The 22,959-nt window shown below is 42.9% G+C and overlaps 1 protein-coding gene across 1 annotated transcript; it reads left to right on the top strand.

The window, feature by feature from the left end:
* The first annotated feature begins 1,222 nt into the window (after positions 1-1,222).
* RPL11 (ribosomal protein L11) lies at positions 1,223-6,694 on the top strand. The gene is made up of 6 exons (XM_074305876.1): positions 1,223-1,333; positions 2,829-2,979; positions 4,162-4,268; positions 4,689-4,820; positions 5,902-6,012; positions 6,618-6,694. Exons 1-6 carry the CDS (start codon positions 1,235-1,237, stop codon positions 6,645-6,647), a joined length of 630 nt encoding a protein of 209 aa, XP_074161977.1. The 5' UTR covers positions 1,223-1,234; the 3' UTR covers positions 6,648-6,694.
* The last annotated feature ends 16,265 nt before the right edge of the window (positions 6,695-22,959 follow it).

Genomic DNA, 22,959 nt, shown 5'->3' with positions numbered 1-22,959 from the left:
ATGTATGGACGTACCTGAGAAATATGAAGGTCACACTGGGATATTAAAAATCATACTAACAGAATGTTGCACTATTTTGGAATGAAGAATGTCAGAGCTGGGAGGCCCTTAGAACCCAGGAGGTCAGAGCTGGGAGGCCCTTAGAACCCAGGAGGTCAGAGCCGGGAGACCCCTTAGAACCCGGGAGGTCAGAGCTGGGAGGGCCCTTAGAACCCGGGAGGTCAGAGCTGGGAGGGCCCTTAGAACCCGGGAGGTCAGAGCCGGGAGACCCCTTAGAACCCAGGAGGTCAGAGCTGGGAGGGCCCTTAGAACCCGGGAGGTCAGAGCCGGGAGACCCCTTAGAACCCGGGAGGTCAGAGCTGGGAGGGCCCTTAGAACCCAGGAGGTCAGAGCTGGGAGGGCCCTTAGAACCCAGGAGGTTAGAGCTGGGAGGGCCCTTAGAACCTGGGATGTCAGAGCTGGGAGGGCCCTTAGAACCCGGGAGGTCAGAGCTGGGAGGGCCCTTAGAACCTGGGATGTCAGAGCTGGGAGACCCCTTAGAACCCAGGAGGTCAGAGCTGGGAGGGCCCTTAGAACCCGGGAGGTCAGAGCCGGGAGACCCCTTAGAACCCAGGAGGTCAGAGCTGGGAGGGCCCTTAGAACCCGGGAGGTCAGAGCTGGGAGGGCCCTTAGAACCTGGGATGTCAGAGCTGGGAGGGCCCTTAGAACCCGGGAGGTCAGAGCTGGGGGGGCCCTTAGAACCCGGGAGGTCAGAGCTGGGGGGGCCCTTAGAACCCGGGAGGTCAGAGCTGGGAGGGCCCTTAGAACCCGGGAGGTCGGAGCCTCCTGTGAGAGCCTCGTGCGCCCCCTCCTTTCTCCAGCAGAAGGCAGGTGGGCTCTGGCCAGGAACATGGGGGGGGGGGTTTAAGGGCGGCAGGACCAGCCCCTCGTCCACCCTGTCCGTGAGACCTTTACCTGCTTCTCTAGTTACCCCTGAGATTTGAGGGGACTTTTTTTCGAGAAGCCTCCAAAGACAATAGGAAAGGGCATTTATGTTATCAATTATTACTCTCACCCCACAGACATTGATTTTGGGCCTCTATTAGGGGGCGGGGCAGTTCTGGCTCAGGGCTCAGCCTGCCCCTTTGGTTTGGTCGGACTCCCGAGCTGCCCTGCGGCGGGACTCCACCAGGTGGCGGCAGCAGCAGGAGCCCTGGAAGCCCCCCGCAGCCCCGCCCCCTTTCCTGCCCTCTCTATGATTTCTGCATCTCAATGGTACGCTTGGGGCTGCCTCACGTCCCATAAGGCCTCGGCTCGGAAGCTACAGTCTCTCTTCCGGTTCTCCACCATGGCGGTGAGTAGCTGCGGGTGCGGGTCTGTAGGCGCCATCCGTCCCCATCCTCTCTGCTGCGGGCCCGTCAGGGTTGCGGCGCCGGTCGGTTCCGGCCTCGGGGCCTGCTCTGCCCCGCGAGCGGGCCCGGAGAGGGTTCCGTAGGACGGGACGCTGGGCTGTGCCCCGGGCGCCGAGCCTCGGCCGCTCTCTCTCCTCCCCTCTCGGGCAGCTCCGGAGCTCTGGGAAACGGGAGGGGGAGGAGAGCTACCGAGCGCGGGCTGCAGGACGTCCCGCAAATGACGGGGGGCTGCGGGTCCGGCGGGACTGCTCCTCGTCTGCGGGCTAGAGCCGCTCCAGCTGCGTGAAAGGAGAACGTCCGCCCGAATTTCTCTCTAATTGTCCTTATTTGCAAAGCGAGGGCCGTGGTCCCCGCGGCGGCAGCCTTAGGGAGCGTGTCGGGCGCCTTCCTGCGCGGACGCGGCGCTCTTTGCCCGGGCGTGTTTCCCTCTGAGACGGGCGCGTGCAGTCCCGAGTCCGCGCCGCCTCCCCCCAAGAAAGTGGAGTTTTAGACGTTGTTGAGAAGGGGGTGTTTGGGGAGAATTAAGTGGTTTTGTAATGGATGGGCGGAAATGCTGTGTGTGTATCACCCTTGATTCTATTTTGTGATTATTTTGGGTCGATACGATCTCAATCTCCCTTCCCAAAATATACTGTACTTTCTGACCTATGGTTTCAGAGACGTAGTAAAAAGAAAGTTCGTTTTTAAACCCAATTATGTCATCGTTTTGTGCTGAGTGCCGCCCTCGGGGAAATTCGAAAATTTAGCCGTCCCCGCTTAAGTTGGATGAGACAACTAGATAAAGATAAAAAGCATGTGTGAGTTTACAAGTTACACACGTGTGGGTGTTTGAGAGCATTAGGATTAGACCCGTAGAAGGGCTCCAAGGAAAGAGAAAAAGGAACTTCTTGGAGGAAGTGCTCTTTAAGCTAAACTTCTAAAGAATGAGTGGAAATTAAATTCAAAAAGGAAGCAGACGCTGAAGATAGGCGATGGCTTAAGAGTCCAAGGCATCTGGGGGGAAGATTGCAATCGTGGCAGTTAGTGAAATCGGAGAATGCTGATCAGAGTGAACCAAGCAGTGCCCGAGCATAATTTCTACAGAAATACTACAAGACCTACAAAGTGGGTCTGTAGGAACCATGATTCCAAAGGGCTTGAGGTTGGTGGTGCTCAGTACACATGGATCAATTTAGGGATTTGTTTTGCTTGACAGCTTATTTGAAACATGGGTTTTGATTTTAACAGCGATTAGGGAAATTTTCCAATCAGAAGTTAGAAAATAAAATTCAAGAAGATTCCCACGGCCTCCATCTGTAGCTTTCCTATTACTCTTAGTTGCAGAAATGTTTGGCCATTATTATTTACATACTGCTTAAAAAAAAAAACTTGGCTGTGAAGATGAGATTTGTTGCAGAAACTTTGAGGAGCTGACCAATGCGGCTTATTATCTTGCAGCAAGATCAAGGTGAAAAGGAAAACCCCATGCGGGAACTGCGCATTCGAAAGCTCTGCCTCAACATCTGTGTTGGGGAGAGTGGGGACCGGCTGACCAGGGCAGCCAAAGTATTGGAGCAACTCACGGGCCAAACCCCAGTGTTCTCCAAAGGTAAGTGTGAAACGGGCCCCGGAGAGGCAGGGAGTCCTAGGGCCTGGTCCTTTCTCCTTACAGCATGAGAGCTGCAAGCTCTTCCCTGGCACCTCTCTAAAAGCCTTCCTAAAGAGAAGACCGTGACAGAGTATAAGACAGGTGCTTCCTTTCTTCAGTCCTGTTTCCCTTGTATGCTGAGTTCAAATTTGGTTTCAGACACAAGCTGTGTGACCCTGGGCAAGCCACTTAACCATGATTGCCTCAGTTTCTTTCTTTTTGGGCGGGGGCAGAGGCAATTGGGGCTAAGTGACTTGCCCAGGGTCACACAGCTAGGAAGTGTTAAGTGTCTGAGACCAGAATTTGAACTCGGGTCCTCCTGAATTCAGGGCTGGTGCTCTATCTACTGCACCCCCTAGCTGCCCCTCCTCAGTTTCTTCATCTGTAAAATGAGCTGAAGAAGGAAATGGCAAGTCCTTTGCTGAGAACCCCAAATGGGGTCACAGTGAGACAGGACTGAACTTCACCAAGAAATGGTCTTTGACATTCTTTGATTCTGCAAAGGTCAAAGAAAGGTGCAGCAGGTCAAAGGATTGGAGATTTCTGTCTTGCTACTATATATACATAATTCAGTCTAATATATCAGAAATTTTGCATTTAAAAGATACATGGGTGGGTGGGTGTGACTAGATACTATATTTAGTTATTAAAGTATACTATGGTTTGGTTCATAGAAACTTTTTCTAATTTGTCTTTATTTAGTTGTTTAAATACATTCAGGGTAGATGGATTTTTTATTGTAGCCTGATGTTTTCTCACTCATGCCCTGGGAAATTTTTCAGCAAAAAATCCTGCCTTTGAACTTTTGATTCACCGGTGTTGGGTGGCTTGGGATACTTCGTCAAGAATGCATTTGTTATAAATTGAATTTAGAAAACAGTGGCATATAATCAAAAAAGCAATGAACTGGCCATCAGGGGTCTTGGGTTCTAGTCTCATTTCCTTTGCTGTGTGATGCTGGGAAGTGACTGTCTTTCTGGGTCTTAAGTTTCTTCTCAAAAGAGTTGATTGGCTTTCAAGGCACTTGCCTTGGTTCTCATTCTCTTGGCCTATTGGACCATGACACTGTTATTGGGACAGAGGTGGGCTAATGGACAAGAAAGAACTTGAGTGGCTCTAAGTGTCTTGTCAACCTTTCTGCAGCTCGCTATACTGTCCGGTCTTTTGGAATCAGGAGAAATGAGAAGATCGCGGTTCACTGTACAGTCCGTGGGGCCAAAGCTGAAGAGATTCTGGAGAAGGGGCTGAAGGTGAGATTAATCAATAGCCATTTCCTCTCCTTGCCCATGGGAAGTGGGTATCAGAGTTTAATGAAAGGATGCTCCTCATTTCTTCTCTTGGCTACAGAAACTTCATGTGTGTCACCTTCTGTCTTAGACATGGTTCAGAGTCCAGAATCTAGTATCATATATTCCATGCACTTCCCTCTGTATGTGGCAGGAAGCTTTTGAGCTATTATGTTTTTTACATTTGAAATTGCATGTTTTTTCATCCTCAAAATGAGTTTTGCATTAGTCTCTTTAAGCCCCCTTCATCCTGTAATTTGAAGCATCTTCCCTTGTTTAGTTTGGGAAGAAAGAACAGATGTGAGGGGGTCTGGCAACATCCAGGTTGAGGTGGCTGAGCTCAGTATGTAGGCATTAACTGTGATCATTGTGATTCTTTCTCAGGTGCGAGAATATGAGTTAAGGAAAAATAACTTCTCAGATACTGGCAACTTTGGCTTTGGCATCCAAGAGCATATCGATCTGGGGATTAAATATGATCCAAGCATCGGCATCTATGGCTTGGACTTCTATGTGGTATGTGCACCCCAGCTTTGTTTCTTGCACCTGTGTTCTATGGGGTCGAAGTAATGTGGGGATGTGATATCTTCTGGGAAGGGAAGCCATGTTTGGTTCACCCTGGCAGCTTTGGCCTATTCCCTCCTGAAGCTCTTGGCAAGGAGACGGGGAGACATTTGAATCCATTCCCAACTTTTCTTTGGGGATGCTAAATAGGAAAGCCAGAATTTGTACCCTCTCTGGGTCTCAGTTCCCTACTCTTAAAATGAGGTATTGGTCCAGGTGTTTGCAATTCTCTATTCAGTTCTTCAGACATTTCCTGGGGTTCGAAATCCAGTGAACTCAGAAGGGAAAGGGGGGTATAGATTGGAAACTTGGACCCCTTTCAGTGAGCATTCTCCCTTAGAAGACTTGTATCCTCCTCTGTATCCTTTCCCTTTCTCCTACATATATATATATATATATATATATATATATACATACATACACATACATACCTCTCCTGTGATTCATGCCAATTTCCTGGCCCTGATGCCCTTCCTGTCTCTTGGGCTCGCTTCCAGTGATCTTCCTGGCCAATAGGGGACATTCCTTGATTTTCTTACAGCTCAATGCCCAGCTCAGTGTGGTACTCAGTAAGGTACTTAAGTTCTTTAAGCCATTAAACGTAATATGAGGAGAGTAGTTGGGCTGTGAGGAATGCGCTTGCTCAGGCACTGTTGAGAGCAGATGGGAATTACTTGCAGAGCCAGGACCAACCCAATCCTTGGTTTCTAACTTTGCACACACAGACTGTGATCACTGCTTCCCAAGCTTATTATTCTCAGGGCATTTGTGTGGTGTTTGGTTTTCCTAAAGAACACCTTGCAAACTAGAAAGGAAATACTCCCAAACTGAAAAGTGGGCTTAAGAGAGAACTTGGCAAGTTACTGAGGGGTCTTTGGGAGTTGGGGAGGGACTGGTGAATCATAGCCTTAGCTCTCAGTCCAGTTCATTTATGGGTAAGAAAACACCTCACGGAGGGGACAGTAGCAGCCCTAGCAGCAGCCTCCTCAGGGGCCTGGGCCAGCAAGCTGACTGTTGACTGTTTATGGGGCAGGTGCTGGGCAGGCCCGGCTTCAGCATTGCAGACAAGAAGCGTAGAACAGGCTGCATTGGGGCCAAACACAGAATTGGCAAGGAGGAAGCCATGCGCTGGTTCCAGCAGAAGGTAAGAGGGTTCTTCTCTATGTCTAGGAGCATCCTATAAGAAAAGGATGCTTGAAGTCTTCTGGAGGGACAGTTAGGAGCCCTGGTTTGAGTAGGGGGGTGGGTAAGGTTGGCAGGGAAAAATTGGAGTGGGGAGAGAATGACACCTTGGACATGATTATGCTTTATTTAGGGAAAGATTATTCTGAAAGTAGTTACTCTTGAGTGCAGACTGTCAAAGTTAAAAACCCCTGCTCCAGAATAAAGGTTGGGGCCAAATTGGGTGGCTTGTCTCAGCAGGAGGCACTGGGAGATGCGTCCCCCTCTGCTCTTACCTTGTGTGGCCTTTAATAGAAAGATTATTCTTCCCATGCTTTTTGTATAGGTTTGCTGTAGCTCAGAACTATCATAGCCAGTCATTAAAATAAAATAAAACCAAAAAGCATTTCTATAGCTTTTTACAGCACAAGGCTGAATCACTTTGTTAGCAAATGTGGATCAATTGGCTCTGCCTATTTCAAATTACAAAAGAGCTGGGTTTTGGATAAAACAATGCCATTAGAGCTAGGCTTTAATTCCCTCCTGTTACCTCTGATTCTGAAAAAAAAAAAATCTTTTCTCTTGCAGTACGATGGCATCATCCTTCCTGGCAAATAAAGTCCTGTTTTCTATTAAAAGATCAATAAAATGATCACTGAAGTGTATTCTTTGTTGTATTCTGTGGGAGGAGCCCATTTTCACATACCTGGCTGGACCTGCCTGCCTGGATGGCAATGCCTGTTGAGAATTAACACTGGCGTGGTGGACAGAGCACTGGGGTTTGGATTGGGAGCACCTGGGCCACATCCCAGCTCTGCTCCTGACCACGTAGGTGACTTTGGACATTCCTCTGGGTCTCAGTTAGAAGTGTTCTTCAGTCCTAAATCCCCAAGATCTGGCCATCTCCAGCCAATGGCTCACGCTGCCAGCCCACTGAAATGTCACGAGATTTTTGGTTTTACTTAAAAGGAACTTTTGAGAACTTTGGTTCGGCACTGCCTGACCCCTCTCATTTTGGGAGGGTGGTGGTGAAATACAGGTATTTTGTAATACTTTTTAAGATTTGCAAAGCACTTGGCAACTCTGTAAGGGGCAAATAATATACTACTGCCATTTCATGATGAAGAAACTGAGTCTCAAAGAGGGGATTTGTCATGGTCATAAAAGTAGTAATGTTGGAACTTTGACTTTGCCCAGGGCTCCTGAACCCAAATCCAGTGCTCTTGACATGCCAAGATTCCTTTTTAATGAAACAAGGTAACAGGCCCATTGGAGGGAAACAATGAGTCTTCCATCTCACTAAATTAGCTGAACCCCAGGCCTTACAAAATGCTTGTTCGTTCCATAATTGTTTCTTTAAATACTCAACCTCCTAAGTCTTGAGTCCTTCTTTGGTGCCCCCTAGTCTGGGCAGTTCCCTTATCCCCAACTCCTGGCAGGAAGAATGATAGTTTATATGCTAGAGAAGGAAACCTACTTCTGAGAGTACAGAGCATTTTGGTGTTGGGAATGGAAGCTGAGACCAAGCCTGCCATTGCATAATCTCCCTATTGTCCCCATCATAATCCTGCAATTGGGGGGCAAGCTGGTAACCAGTACCCTTCAGCATTAATTGTGACTGAAAAATAGGTAATTTACATTTGTAAACAAAGAGCTGCTTAGAAATGTCAGAGATGGAGTCGGGAGGTCTCAGGAAATAGGCTGCTGTTTCACATATTGGACTCTACTTATCCATGCCTCTTGGTCCAGAGCAGTGTCTCCTAATGCCATTTCTGTGTAGCTTAGTCTGCAAAGGCTTTTCCACATAACTTTGCGATTCGGGATGTGGTTTTAGCAATGCCACAGGTAACTCCAGATGTCGGAGGGAAAGGACACAGCAAGTCCCCAGGCACACAAGCCTTGTGCTAAATGGAAAGCACCAAATTCAGGTGGGCGTGGGGGGTGCTAGGCAGTGTCTCCTGGCCCCAGCAGTTACATTGGCCTGCACCAGTCTTGTGTGGGTGAGTATTAGTTGTGGGGAAACCTTGTTCAGGAAGAAGAAACCAGAAATCTGCTGGACTTGGAGGGGGAACACCGAGTCCCAAACCTACCTCAGACACTAATTAGATGAACATGATCACAAGAGAACTTTACCTCATGGGATTGTTGTAAAGATCTGTGTGGGGAGTGCCTGGCCTAGGGCTGCTTGACACTTAGATATTCCTATTAGTTTGTTGTCTATGGTAATTTTCATGGTGTGATGATTGGCTTGGTTTTCTGAAGTGTAGAATTCCAGATTTAGACCAGTCATCCTTTCAATATGTATCTGTCTTTCCCTCCCCACACCCATCCCCCTTTGACTCTTCCCAGCTCCTTCAAGCATTTAGCACCCACTTCATACTAGGCAATGTGCTAAGTGATACAGAACCCTGAACATGGCTGCCCTTTAGAACCTTCCAATTTAATGGGAAGATACCAATAAACTGCTAGTCAGTAGAGAGAAGGTCCTGTTAAGATAATAAACTTCCTACGTGAAATGAAAGCCAGGAGGCAGAGATGAGGGAAAGCATTCTTGGTCTGGGAGACAGTGGAAGGAGGTGCCAGGAGGCTGGTGTTAGTGGGTGGGAGGATGCTCTCCTTCCCCATCCTCCCACACCACCAAATGTCCTAGGCTATTGAAACTGTTGCTTAAACCTTTATTTAGCCTTCCCCAGCATCTTAGTAACATAAAAGTCTATTAAATGGTAAGTTTTTCAAGGACAGGGCCCAGTGTATCTAATCCTTGAACTTGGCATAGTGCTTGCTCATGTGGAGGGCTTTATAAATGAGAGGATGGCTTCAGCTTTTCTAGCACTTGTTTTATGAGATGCTTTTTTTTTTTTTTTTTATTACAGTGGATACTCAAAACTGAAAGGCTTGTGTGGAATAAAGAGCTGGACTAGAAGTTAGGAAGAAAGGATTGGCCCCAAATTCTCTTAACACTGAGTAGTTGTGGTACCTGGGGAGGTCACCTGTGACTTAGTCTCAGTTTCCTCATTTGAAAATGGGGATAATATCTCCACTTGGTACCATTGATCTAAGGTTCAAATGAGATATCCATGTAAAGTGATTTTAAAACTTGAAATTGATCTATAAATTAGTTGTATATATCAAAACAAAACAAAACAGCACAAGATAGCCAATGTGGGAATTAACAAAGCCCTGACATATTGATCAAATGATTTAGCCAGTATAGAGCCAAGCAGTAGTGGGTCTGGGGAGAGAATAGAGTCTAATTTCAAATCCAGTATTCTTTTTGCTTGAAAATACACAAAGGCCCCAGCCCATCTGCTCTACTAAACTAATCTGGCTGGGAATGTATAAAGTTCTGTTGTCCCTCAATTATAATCCTTTTCTGGGAGGAGGTTTCTTTTCTGTAAATCCTTTTCTCTGTGAGCAGGTTTCTTGGGAGGGTTCTGAAGCCTCCAGCCAGAGCAAAGATAGAATCTCGAATCCGCTTCTTCCTGAATCCTGGCTCCTTTTATCCTCCCAGAGAATGGGCTTGTGGGAACTCCTTACAGGCAAATGAGTAAGCTCCTTTTAAAAGTGTAAACTCCTTTAAAGGTATGAACTCTGAGCTAGAGAATTGTTAAGTACTGACTTAGCACCTAGTAAGAACCTAACAGGAATGCACTTAGAAGAAACATCACTTGAGTGGATCTGGTATCTATCAGTATGGAGTCTCTCTCAGGTACCACTATCTCAATCTTGTCTTTTTGGCCTTTTCTGTTTGGGGATTTATTTTAGTATATTGCAAGTCAGTAACAAGCATTTTACGAATGAGATGAGGGAGTTGGAACATTGCTCCTTTTTATTGTAGGTTCCCTACTTGCTCTGCAACTACATCCATCATTCAGTTATCCCTTCCTTTAAGCTTCATTCAATGTATATTTAATCAAGAATCTGGTGGCTTTTTTCTACAAAAGGCCAGCTTGCTCCCTTCCTTAACAAGTTCAGTTCCTTGTTCACAGTCTGGAAGTAAAAAGAGCACTGAACCTAAAGCAGTCACTTAATAGCTGTGTGACCCTGAGCAAGCCACTCAATCACTGTCTGATTCAGTTTTCTCAATAACATACATACTCAATATGGGCTTAGAAATCTATCTTACTCTGTAGGAAAATAAGAGGAGAATATGATATGAGAAGTGGGCGAAGAAGTAGTCAGATCCAAAACACTCAGGTGAAGGACAAAGTAAAAGGAAAGAGAATGGTGTGTGTGTGGGGGGGAATAGTTAGCAATAGTAATTGTAAAAAAATAATTTTGAAGCAAATTTCTCTGATAAGGCCTCATTTAGGAAAATGAGGCAAATGAATAAAAAATAATAAGAGCCATGTCTCAATTGATAAATGATCAATTAGCAAAGGGCTATAAATTTATGTATATCTTTTGACCTGATTCAATTTCCTCCTCTGTAAAATGTTGACAATAATAATACCTCCTGGGGTTGTGAGGATCAAATGTAATATAAAGTGCTTTGCAAATCTTAAAGCACTCTCTAAGTGCCAACATTACTCACATTGCTCTCCCAACTCTCCCTCATACCAGGACTGTACACCTTGGCATTCCCTCCTCCCATGATCCCGCTCTCTCCTGCCTCAGAGGCCCACAGAGATGGCCCTCTCCCGGATCTTGCTTTCTACACCAAGGTTCCTGGACGCTGTCTTTGTTCCCACTGTGTCAAGCTTTTGTGGCCTTTTCCTGCTTACCCCACCTCACCCTCAGGAGCCTCCCTGACCTCCATCCCTGTCATGGCCAGACTCCCCTCCCTCCCTGACCTCAAGGTGAACTTCTCAACTTCTCTTAAATTTATGCCCTTTATCCTTGCCAAGACCTCCACCTCTCATGACTCCCACCCACCCCAGCCTGCCGTGCTGTTGCACAAAGCCAAAGGGAGGCCGGAAACGGATTACATCATGTCAGCTGGCCCTGACAAGGCGATCCTTGTCCATCTTCCTCAGTGACTTACTGTCCACTTACCACAGCACTTTTTACCAAACTTCAAACCTTCCCCTCATCCTCTCAGCTGAAAATTTTACTGGGAAGGGATGGGCCATTCATTAAGAACCCCCTCTTTTCCCTTCTCCCTTTCTCTTCATTTGCTTTCTTGTCACTGCCCTTTACTCCTGTTACACATTGACATAAGCAAGACAAACCCACCGTGGGATTCCTCTCATCTTCTCTAGCATTGTTCCTTCTGTCATCTCCTCTATCACTAATCTTCACTCGCACCTTGTCTGCTGTTTCCCTATTGCTAAGTCTCCCACATTCAGAACACTTGCATTGATCTGTTCATCTCTGTTAGCCACTCTCCCACATCTCTGCCGCTTTTTTGGCTCATCCCCTTGAGAAGGCTAGTCATAATGGATGGTTTTCCTTGCTTCTTAACTTTCCTAAGTCTACTTCAGGCCTTCAGAACCTGAGCAATCAACTAGGACAATTCTCTCCAAAGTTACCAATTTTGCCAAATTGCCAGATCTAATGGTCTTCTCTCCTCATCCTCCTCAGCCTTTTTGCGGCTTATGCCATTATTAATGAACCTTTTCTTGACATTCCCTATGTTTTTGTGACCATATTTTCTCCTGTTTTTCCCCTTATCTAACTACTCACTCTTGACTCTTCATTCAGTTCTTGCCAGAAAATGGTGGAACTACCCCAAGGTCCTATCTCGGGCCCTCTTTTTTCTAAAAACTGTTTTGTGATATCAGTTTCCATGCATTCAACTATCATCTCTATACTGATGTTTCTCTAATCAGCTTATCCAGCTCTAAACTCTTTCCTGTCCCTCAATCTCAGATCTTCAGCTGCCTATTGACACTCATAGTGGATGTCTATGAGCATCTGAAATTCAAGATATCCAAAACTGAATGCATTATCTTTCCCTCCAAGGCCTTTCCTGTTCCTAGTTTCCTTATTACTGTAAAGGACATCACCATCCTCCCAGTCACCCAGGTTGGCCTCTTACCAGAGTAATCTCAACTAGCAGGTGTGACTCTGGTCAAGTCATTTAACCTCAGTCTCTTCGTCTGTAAAATCTGATGCTATGTGCTGGGGATACAAATAAGAAAAAGATAAGCTTAATATTTCCTCAATAAACTTAATATTCTAATGGGGGAAGATGCCACACAAAAGGAAGCTGAAAAAAGATGCGGACATGGAGAGCAGGAGGTACCTCTGGAGCTGAAACCTGACTACCAATGGCAAACTGGTTATCTGGAAAGTTCAGACCCAAACCCTCTCTAGAGGAAGGCTTTTAATTCTTGGAGCAGCTAGATGGAGCAGCACATAGAGCATTGGGCCTGGAGTCAGGAGGACCCAAGTTCAAATGCAGCCTCAGATATTTAACAATTCCTAGCAAGTTGCATAACTCCAGTTGACTTAATTAAAAAAAAAAAAAAAAAAACAAAAAAAAAACAAAGTTTAATTCTCCACACTCCAGCCCTTCAGTCAGGGAATTGGGCAACTCAGATGTTGAGTATCAAAAAAAAAAAAGTTAATTAGTGGTGATGAGATTCCAGATGATCAGCTAAAATACAAGCTTTGTTTAAGTGGGCCATTGGAGGATGGAGTATTTTACAATGACAACCCATGAAATGCATATAAAGACTTATGTAGCCCTTTCCTTTTCTCCAATGAAGATGAAGGCAATATGTTAACAGAAAGGGAGATCCAGGATTGTGAGACTTTTTAAAGATTATCTACAAAAATAAGATAAATAATCATCTACAAACATTAACTTAACCTGTTATTCCAAACCGAATGCCTCTTGTCAAATGATCATTGAATTCATACTACTGGAGAAATTGAACCATGTTCATAAATGACAGTCTTTCAATAAACAAAACTAAAGACAAGGAAGTGGGTATAAATACCCAGCTATTGATACTTAAATGGAAAGCTGTCACTCATCAATCTCATTTGTATTCCTGTCTCTATTATGAGTCTTATTGAATTGGGAACCAACTATCAATCCATGTGATTTCTCTCTAGGTCTTTATTCCTCCATTTGGAAAATTAGGCATCTGAAGTCATTTTTAAAGTTCCTTCTTTGCAGAGGGCAGGAACTCTGAAGTACACTTGAAACTCAGTGGAATTGATGAGATGATGGTTCTCTAGTTCACATATATACTTAGTACTTAGTGTGGTGATGTAATGGGTTCTCCAAGGTCACACATAATCAGTATGCTGGCCTTTATGAGTTAAGTTTGCTGATTGTCTAAGGTTTTTGTTTGCTTAGGTATTGGGGATTAATTGGCTTGTCCAGGATCACGCAGCTAGTAATTTTCTGAGGTCAGATTTGAACTCAGATTCTCCTCACTCCAGTTCTATCCATTGCACCCAACTAGCTGCACCTGGTTCAGTGTCCTAAGATTCCTTCTAGCTTTGCTACTGTTCTAAGTACTTTCTAACTTGGACATTCTATGTTCTATGGAAAACTCTAAGACTCCCTCTGGATCTGACACTGTTATTTCTAGATTAACATTCTATGAGTCTAAATCATAATCAGTATGAATCTCATTTCCCCCTAGTATGTCAACAGGAAGAATAGATGAAATAAAGGTTTATTCTGTTCTTGAGGCTGTACATTTTCAGAATGTGATTGTGCTCAGAAAGAAATCTTCCATCAACTTTTAGTTACACTTAAAGTGGTAATCAACTATAGAAGATTCACAATTAGGAGTCTAATAGGGGCTAGAAGTTTCGGTTTCTGGATGCCCAAGGACAGCAATTGCTTCACTGGTCCCAGAATACCTGCTTCATCTGGTAGGATTGATTGAGGGTACTATAGCATTCAAATAAATAAGTATTGATATTGATTGATTGATACAAATATTAATAAATCCAAGACCTCAGCCCCAATCCCTAGTGATTCAGTTAAATTCTCAGTGGAGAATTTGTCCATGTTTGGAATGCTTTTGTTCACCAATTACCAAGGCCACAGATAGATTTGTCACTGGGCTCAGTATTTTAAGCTGGTAATTGGTGACTGGCTCCCTTAGCTCTCAGAGTGAACTGCTCCTTGGGGAGAGGTTGTGTGCTATATAATGAGGAGCTCAGTGCTCCAGAGTCAGTTCCTTTTGGTCTATCTTTGTTATAAAGTTGTTCCCATGATGATCAATACTCTAAAGACTCACACACACAAAAAATCTTGTGTAAGAACAGGACATATAACTGGGGATGGAACAGAGGGCTTAGGACAGAATTAAGGGCAGAGGCCAGAGGGGAAACTCAGAAGTTCAGTCGTGCTTTCTTCCAGAACTTGTTGCTCTGGAATCTATGTGATGATTAATAGAGGCTGTGAAATGCTGTGGAAAGAGCAATGGGTGGGGAGTAGAAGCAGACCTAAGTCAGGGAATGATTCTGGCACTGATTTTTACTATTTGGCTAAGTCTCTTTACCTCTCTATTCTGAATCTCCTCATTTGGAAAAGGGGATAATAATCCTTCCATTATCCTTCCTTCTAGGCTTATTTGACAGTGAAATGAAACACTGAACTTGAAAATGCTTAGTAAACTCTGCAAACCTCAGTAAATGCAGGCTATTAATATTGTCACTGGCAGCATTTTAAGGATTTACTTCAGGCAAACTATTTGTATACAGCCTTTATCTCTGAGCCTTGAGTTCCTAAATCTCAAGAAATGTAAAGCCTCAGAAATCCCTTAAGATTTGGGGATCAATTAATCTTTGTTGTTAGTGAACTTCTTTGTAAACAATGACACACAGTTTTAATTAATAAATTCACTGAGGGTTACAGGTGTGTGATGGAATGACTTAGCTGCTAAAAATGTATTTATTCACCTCTCATGGGGAGAGCTGATGGGATCTTGGAAATCATTTTGGTTTGATCTTAGCAAATGCCTATTTTTCAGATAAAAAAACTGAGACCCAGAGAGGTTTAGCTTAAGGTCATCCAGGATGTAAGTAGCAGGACCAAGATTCAAAGCCAGGTCTTAAACTCCAAAGTCATCATCTTTAGGTCACCTTGCAGAAGAACAATCTGCATTCTGAGGCACCTCAAATACCTTAGGTTCTCCATTTTCCTTTTCCTTTCCAGTCCCTCTCTTTAATTTTATACCATCACCAATCAATAAGCATTTATTAAAAAGCCTAGTTTTTGTCTGGCACACTATAACCGGACTTTTGGAAGGAAAAATCCCAAACCTCAAACATCCCCTGCTCTACGAGGAGGCAGGTGGAGGTTGGGAGAGTAGCATGTACACATATATATGTGGCTCTGAGCCCAAGACAGAGAGGAGACTCACTTCTACTTTTTGGCCCCAGATATAAGCCTGCTGTGGAATAATCAGAGTGGGAAATCAAAACTAAAAGGGAGCTGGCAGTTCAGTCATTCTGAACCTATGGAACCTCCCATCAGACCAACTTTAGTCTGTGGGAACTCAACCGCACAGAACCCAACAAACCCAAACTACACACATGCTAACTGGCCAAAATTGGACCAAGAATCTGCAGAGTACAGACCAAGAGAACAGGGATCAGACCTCTCCCCACATCACATCACTTTACAGGCCTCCAGACTAGGCTGGGAAAATAGCAAATTTTAAAAAGGCAGGTCAGGTTAGACATCCTCCCAGAGGTGACCAACTCTAACACAGTCCAAAGTCAAGAAGTTGGTTGGAAGAATGAGCAATCAAAAACAAAAAAGAACTTAAACATGAAGAGCTACTATGGTAACAGGAAAACTCAAGTTATAAACTCAGAAGGGAAAAAAGACTTGAAAAATCTACAAGCAAAGGGGGGGAAATGCAATTAGAGAAAAATCCATCAAGAATTCATAGAAAAGTTGGAGACTTTAAAAAAAAAAAAGAGCATATAAATTATTCTAAAAATCAAATAAGTGACAGGAAAAATTGGGAAGAGAAAGGAGAGCTGTGCAAGAAAGTTATAGTAAAAAATTTAATAACTTTGTAAAAGAGGCACCAAAAACTCCTGAAGAAAGCAACTTTCAAAAAAAAAAAAAATGACAGTCTTTTCCTTCAAGGAATTTACTCTCTAATGTGGGAAGACAGCATCAAAGGAAGTTGAGAAGCAAGCGGGAAAGAAGCCTGGGCTTCTAGGTGGAAAAATCAAAGAAATGCCAGAGTAGTACATCCAGGTAAGAAATGAGATATTCTTTTTTTTTTAAAGTTAATTTTAATATATTATTTTTCAAATTGCATGTAAATATGGTTTTGAACATTTATTTCTATAAGATTTTGAGTTACAATTTTTTTTCTTTCCCATCCTGCTCTACCTCCTGCCTCCCCAAGCTAGCAAGCAATCTAATATACGTTGTACATGTATATTCATTTTTTTTTAACACAAATTCACTATTCATGTTGGGAAAGAAAAATCAAAACAAAATGGAAAAAATATAGAAAAAAAAAAGATGAAAATAGTATGCTTTGATCTCTATTCAGTCTCCATAGATCTTTCTCTGGATACTAATGGCATTTTCCATCCAAAATTTATTGTAATTGCCTTGGATCACTGTATTGTCAAGAACTAAGTCTATCATCACGAAATATGAGGATATATTCTGAGTTGGGCTCTCTTCTTACATGGAGATTTTGGAGTTCAAGAATCCACTCTCCAATTAGGAGAGGAGAAGATCATTATGAGATGGTTAGGGGTCAGAGTTACTTAACTTACCAGATTTTTCCAATAATGAACTTCTTGGGATATGGTAGAGAAATCAGAAATATCCCAAAAATAATACAATCAGGTGAGAAATAAAAAGTATGGGGAGAGGAGATGGAATGGCTGGAATTTAGAATGTGTGTGAAATGAGTAATGTGGATTAGACCTGGGAAAGTAAGCTGGATGTAGATTGGAAAGGACTCTTAATTCCAAGCAAAGAACTTTGTATTTTAATCTGCATTGGAGCTTCTTGAGCAGGGAGTGCTCTGAACTGACCTGTCTTTTAGGAAGATCCTTTGTGTAGTTATGGATTGAAAAGGAGGAGATATTTGGGTCAGAGATACCAGTTATGATGCTAGACTGCAGAAGCCAGCCAAGAGATGATAAGGGTTCTTAACTGGGGTGGTGGCTATAAGAGGCAAAGTTCAATTTTCCTAAAGTCTACTTCTGATCACATCACTCCTGCTCAGAAACGTGAATGGCTCCCCATTCTTATTGACTAAAGTCTAAATTCTAAGTTAGTCTTCAAGACCTTCTGCCCCCACCCTCATATTATCTTTCCAGAGGGATCTCCTATTATTTAGTCTCTTACATTCATTTCGACAAATATTTATTAAAGGCCTATTATGTATTCCGGAGAAGCTACAAAGCTATATAAGACATATTTGCTATCTGTTTAGAAGTTAAGATGCAATGAGAAGAAATAATATGTGTACAAATAAATATAATCCAAAATTAAGCACCATAAATAAAAAAGAAGTACAGAGAGCTGTGTGAGGTACCAGTCTTTCCAATTTGGAGAATTTCATGGAAGAGATGACACTTTAATTGGGTCTTGAAGAAAAGAAAGGATTTTGGTAGTAGGATTGGGGGAGGAGGCGGGAAATGAGTGAGGTGAGCTTGCTTTTTCCAAGAATAAAAAAATAGCCTAAGAGTCAGGAAAAGAAGCATTGGGCAGCTAGATGCCACAATACTCTATCCATTGTGAGAACAATAGGCTGGTCTTCTATTTTCTTAGGACAAGTATTGAAGCTCATAATAAGGATTTCCTAAGATTTTTTTTTAGGATGAATACTACCCATTTTAGTGAGACACATGGACACGATACTGCCAGAGGAACCTAGAAATCATTGCCAAAAATGATAGTGTCTTTCAAGAAATAAAATGAAGACTTTATAGGTCCTTTGTTGTCCACTGAAGGCAGTCAGAAGGGCTTCAGAAGGGAAAAGCACAATAAGGGAAATACCAGCTGATTTGAATATGCTATTTAATAATGGATTTCTGGATTATAGTTTAAAACATAGGGACAGTAGGCTTCTGGCAGTGGATGGAAAATAACTATTCTTACAAACGATAATAAGATTATATTTATCTAGAGTTTGGGAAAAGTAATCAAAAGAATTTAAAACTGTAAAAGGTAGGGAGGAAGGGGGAGAACTAGATATAGTAGGGGGTAATGAAAGTGTAGAAAGAATAGCAGTTAAGGCATCCAGAAGTTCAGAGGAGGAAAAATTCAGGAAAGGAGCCAGTGATAAACCCTGGCCTCAGACGTTTATGCAGAAATCCAGATTATGGTTAGCAAATCACTCAACTAGAGATCTCAAAGCCAAGAGGAGAATTTGACTTTAGGTTTCATTGAGACTAGGCAGGAAGAAACCCTAGTTTAGAGCAGCGATAAGGGTAGCATTTTATATTTAGATATGAGGAAATCTAGAAATCAAGAATGGGTTTAGTTTAGGAAACAGACCACAAATCTGGCCCAATAGCTTATAAGAATAATGGTTCATCTCAGTTATCTGACTGCCTGTTAGAATTTTTTCTACTAAAATCAGAGCATTTAAAATATTTTAAAATTAATGATAATTTCATATTTTAAGACAGTTGTTTAATGCATGAGCCACTCTTCATGACCTCATTTAGGGTTTTCTTGGCAAAAATTCTGAAATGTTTTTGCCTTTCCTTTCTCTAACAATTTTTTTTATACATGAGGAAACAGGCAAATAGAGTTAAAGATCTTGTTCAGGGTCATACTGTTAGTGTCTGAGGCCAGATTTGAACTCAGAAAGATGAGTTTTTCTGTAGATTGTGCCTGTATCTTCCTAAAAGACAAGTCTGATCATAACATTCCCCTGCTAAAGAATAAGGATAAAATACAAAGTTCTTTGTGATCAAGAGCTCTCCTCAATCTACATCCAACCTACTTTCCCAGGCCTAATCCAATTACTCACTTTTTCATATACTCCAATGTCCTCTCTGCACTAAGGTACCACCTAGCTATCCCTTCAAAAGTCAGCAGGACCCACAAAATGACTTTGTGTCCAATTCTCACTAATATGGTTGCCAGAGTAGAAATTATGGGAACACTGGAAGAAATTTACCACTTCTGTCTTAGAGTTTGTGGTAGAGAAGGTGAGGAAATTCTGATGTGGTCTCTGGATTTGAGAAGGAGTCAGCAGAAAGAAAGGCAAGATCCCCTAAACTCAAATTCTCCTGGTCAAGTCAGCCAAGGAAGCCGAAGACATAAGAGAAGCAATTCTGATGAAGAAGAAAAAGGGGAATTATTTAAGGATATTGATATGGATGCAGGGAAACTCACAAACCTGTCTGGATTTTAAAAGGAAGTTTAAGTACTGTACAGTAAATACAAAAATGGAAGTAAGGGCAAAGAGCAGAAGCGCAGAATGGTCCTGTGAGAAGAGCATTGGGAGCCAGGAAGAAGGGGAACAAACAAAAAAACCTCCTCTTGTTGAAGCTTTCTGTGGGCTAAAGAGGTTCGATGAAGACAGGGTAACTGATGTCACAAATTGAAGCTGCTCAATTCTCCTTTTGCTCATTTCTTTGGATAAGGGAAATGCTTCAGACAGGATCTCAAGTGGCTTACAGGGAATTGGATACCCAAATAAGGGAGGACCTGCTGCCCTTCAGGGGTTCTTATTACCTGATATGTTGTTGTTGGGCAATGAAAAAAGTGATGGTTATGATTGGTAAACCATTGTCAGGGGCCTTTCAAAGATGTTGGCAAGTTGGAGAGTTATTGATGGACCTTAGAAGATCAGATGTCCTGGTTTTCAAAAACAGAAAGAGAACAGACTGCATACTTTAATATCAGAGGCCTGACCTTCATTACCAGGAAAATTCTAGAGCATACTATTTAAAGGATGATCAGTGAATATAGGGAAAAAGAAGCCGTAATCACAAAGAAACATCTTGATTTGGGGAAAAACAAGTCATTTCAGGCTTATATCCAGTTTTGCTAGAATTGCACAAGTGAAATTTGAAGGAAATATTGGAGATGCAGTTTAGCTAGATTTTAGCATTGCATCTGATAAAAGTCTTTCATGTTATGCTTATATAAATAAGAACGAGAGATGTGGGCCAGACAGTAGTACATAGATGGATTTTTAAAAATTGGTTAAATAGCTGACTCTAAAGGGTAGTTATTAATGGTTTGATGTTGACTTGGAATTAAGAATCTCTAGTCTAGTGCTCTAGGCAGCTATTCTTGGCCCTGCGTTGTTTAACATTTTTATCAGTGACTTGAATATCAAGATTCAGATGGCATGCTTAACAAATGTTCAGATGACAGAAATCCGACTGAATAGTCAGGACTAAAAATGATCTTGAATAGACTGAATTAAATAAGATGGAGCATAACAGGGGAAAACTACAAGAGTTCCTATGTGAATTCAAAAACAACTTCCTAAGTGGAGTAAATAGGATCATCTGAAAAAGATCTGGGGGTCTAATGAATGACAAACTATATGAGTCAGTTTTAAGATATGGTGGCCAGAACTACATAAAAAAAAGTCTAGCATCTAGTAATATAAAAATAAAGAATAAGCACTCTCTGTTAGATGAAGGGCCTCAAGGTTCAGCTTTATGAGGTTAAGAGGTATTCAGGCTGAAGAAGAGAAGGCTTGGGGGAAATGCTGGAACTGTCTTTATATATTTAAAGATCTGACTTGGAGAAATGAATTTGGTTTGTTCTCTTTGTCCTAAAGGCAGAACCATGTGGAGGGCAGGATCCTAACAACTCAAACTCTCCAGAAATAGGATGGACCACCTGCCATGGGGGTGGGGGTCACGTCCCCCTTCAGGCCAGAGCTGGACAACCACTCTTCCAAGATGTGACTGAGATCCCTTTTGCCAAGGTTCCCCACCCTTGATGGTGGCTGTTATTTTGGTATAGAGTGGAGAATTGAGAGGACAATCTTTTTTTTTTTTTTTTTTTTTTTTTTCCATTGGGGAGCTCTGTCTTTACAGGGAAAAAGAAAAGAGAATGGGAATAAAGATACAAAAGAAGCAGGACTTTGGAGGAAGAGTCTCTGTGGAAACCTGTCTGTGGAGGAGCTGAGCCCTCCCCCTTAGGAACTTCATTGCTCTGCCATCTCACTTTGCAACGTTGAAGAAGATGGCCTTGGCAAAGAATGAGATGCCTTATGGGAAGGGAGGAAAGTGTAGGGATTGAAGAAGTTATTTAAGGGAGCATCAGTGGATGTCGGGGAAGTAGGAGAGGTCCCCATGGAGGTAGGGGAGAGAAGGAGGAGGACAACAGGAATATAAATGAGACTGAGAATCAATAAATGTGGAGGGACACTCAGTCCCAGGAAAGGTCCAATTCACTGGACCTTAATGCAGGACAAACCAGTAGTGGCTGAAATCTGGGTGATTTCCTCATTTTGCTGAGAGATCTCCTGCATCCTCATGGGGGGCCAGCACAACAGAGAGTATATATATATATATATATATATATATATATATATATATATATATATATATATATATATATATATATATGCTGAGATATATATATATGCTGAGATCAACTTCCAGGAATTCTCCTTGGGCTGTGGGACCAAGACCAAGTAGGGAAGCCAGAAGCATGACAAGTGGGGAGATAGCCCAGGAGAAGAAGGAGGGGCTTCATCCATGGAGAAGACTGGATGACCACTTGTGGTGTATGTTAGAGAATGGGTTCATTTGTTCAGCTTTAGTTTGACCTGGAAGGCTGCTGAGACCCCTCAGGTTGTGCTAGGAGCCTCTAAACTCAGATCCCTAAATTTCATGTTTATTTTTCTAGGATGAACTGAAAGCTCTTGGAAGATAGGGTTGTATTTGCATGTCCAGCAATCAATGGCATACAGTTGATACTTAATAAATGCTTGTTTCTTTCCTCCTCTTTTGCTTCCTAATAAAGATTTCTGGCAGAGAAAGGATGGCAGTAAGAGGAGTAGGATCTGTAATAACAAGAAGGAAAAAGAATGACAATAAAGGTGCATTGAGGTTTAGTGAAGATGGAGAGTAGAGTGCCAGATTTGGAGGAAGGAAGATCCCAGGCAATCCCCCAGGCTTCAAAGGTAGGATCTGGAATGAGAAAAACTTGAATTCAAATCCTGCCTTAAATGCTTCCTAACTATTTGACTGAGAAAGTCCCTTAATCTCTTCCTTTCCTTCTTAAACTGTAAAATGAGAATAATAATAGTTTTTACCTCCCAAAGTTGCAATAAAGATCAATGTTATCTCATTTGCAGAGCACTTAGCACACAGCACTTAATAAATGTTTCCTTCCTTTTCTTCATCTGTAAAATCAGGAGGTTGGGCTTAGATTGCTTCTAAGGATTCTTCTGTTCCTAAAGCTATGATCCTATGAAAGTTTTTTCTCTGCTTCAATCATTGAGTTTTCTGATTTTGCCTAATGTAATTTCAAGTGCCATGAACATGACATTCAGACGGTACAACCTCAGGGGATTGCCAACATATTCTCTTCAAGTCTCCAAACTTAGCATCAAATGAATGGGAAAGCCTCTGGTTTTCAGTCCGTGGGCTTGGCTTGGAATCCCAGCTCTGCTGCTTTCTGTGTCCCCTTGCGGAGTCCCTGGGACTCCTCCTGGGCCTCGTCCCATTGACTGTACAGGGCAGGGCATATAGGAGGAGACCAATGAAGCTCTTCCAGCTGTTATTCCACTGGAAGAGCCCATCTGCTTCTAAGGTCCCTCCTGGCCTGACAGTCTGTGTTCTAACTCTCATCTTCCTGAGACTCTTTCCCCCTCACAAGTCTGTCTCTCCTGCTTCCAAGGCTCCTTTTGGCTTTGATGGTCCATATTCTAAAGTCTCTTCAAGTCGGACATTCCATCCCTACAGAGCCCTTTCTGGCGTGCTCTCTTGTGAGGTCCCTGAACCCTCATGGAATCCTGTGACTCCAAGCTTTGCTCCCATGGGCGAATGCCGGCTCTCACGTTCCCCTGACTGCCACACTCTCCCCTCCTTTTCCCTCGCT

Source organism: Sminthopsis crassicaudata, chromosome 3 (assembly GCF_048593235.1).
Source record: "Sminthopsis crassicaudata isolate SCR6 chromosome 3, ASM4859323v1, whole genome shotgun sequence".
Taxonomy (NCBI): Eukaryota; Metazoa; Chordata; class Mammalia; order Dasyuromorphia; family Dasyuridae; genus Sminthopsis; species Sminthopsis crassicaudata.
The sequence above is the reverse complement of the archived record's forward strand: the minus strand, read 5'-3'. Positions and strand labels throughout refer to the sequence as shown.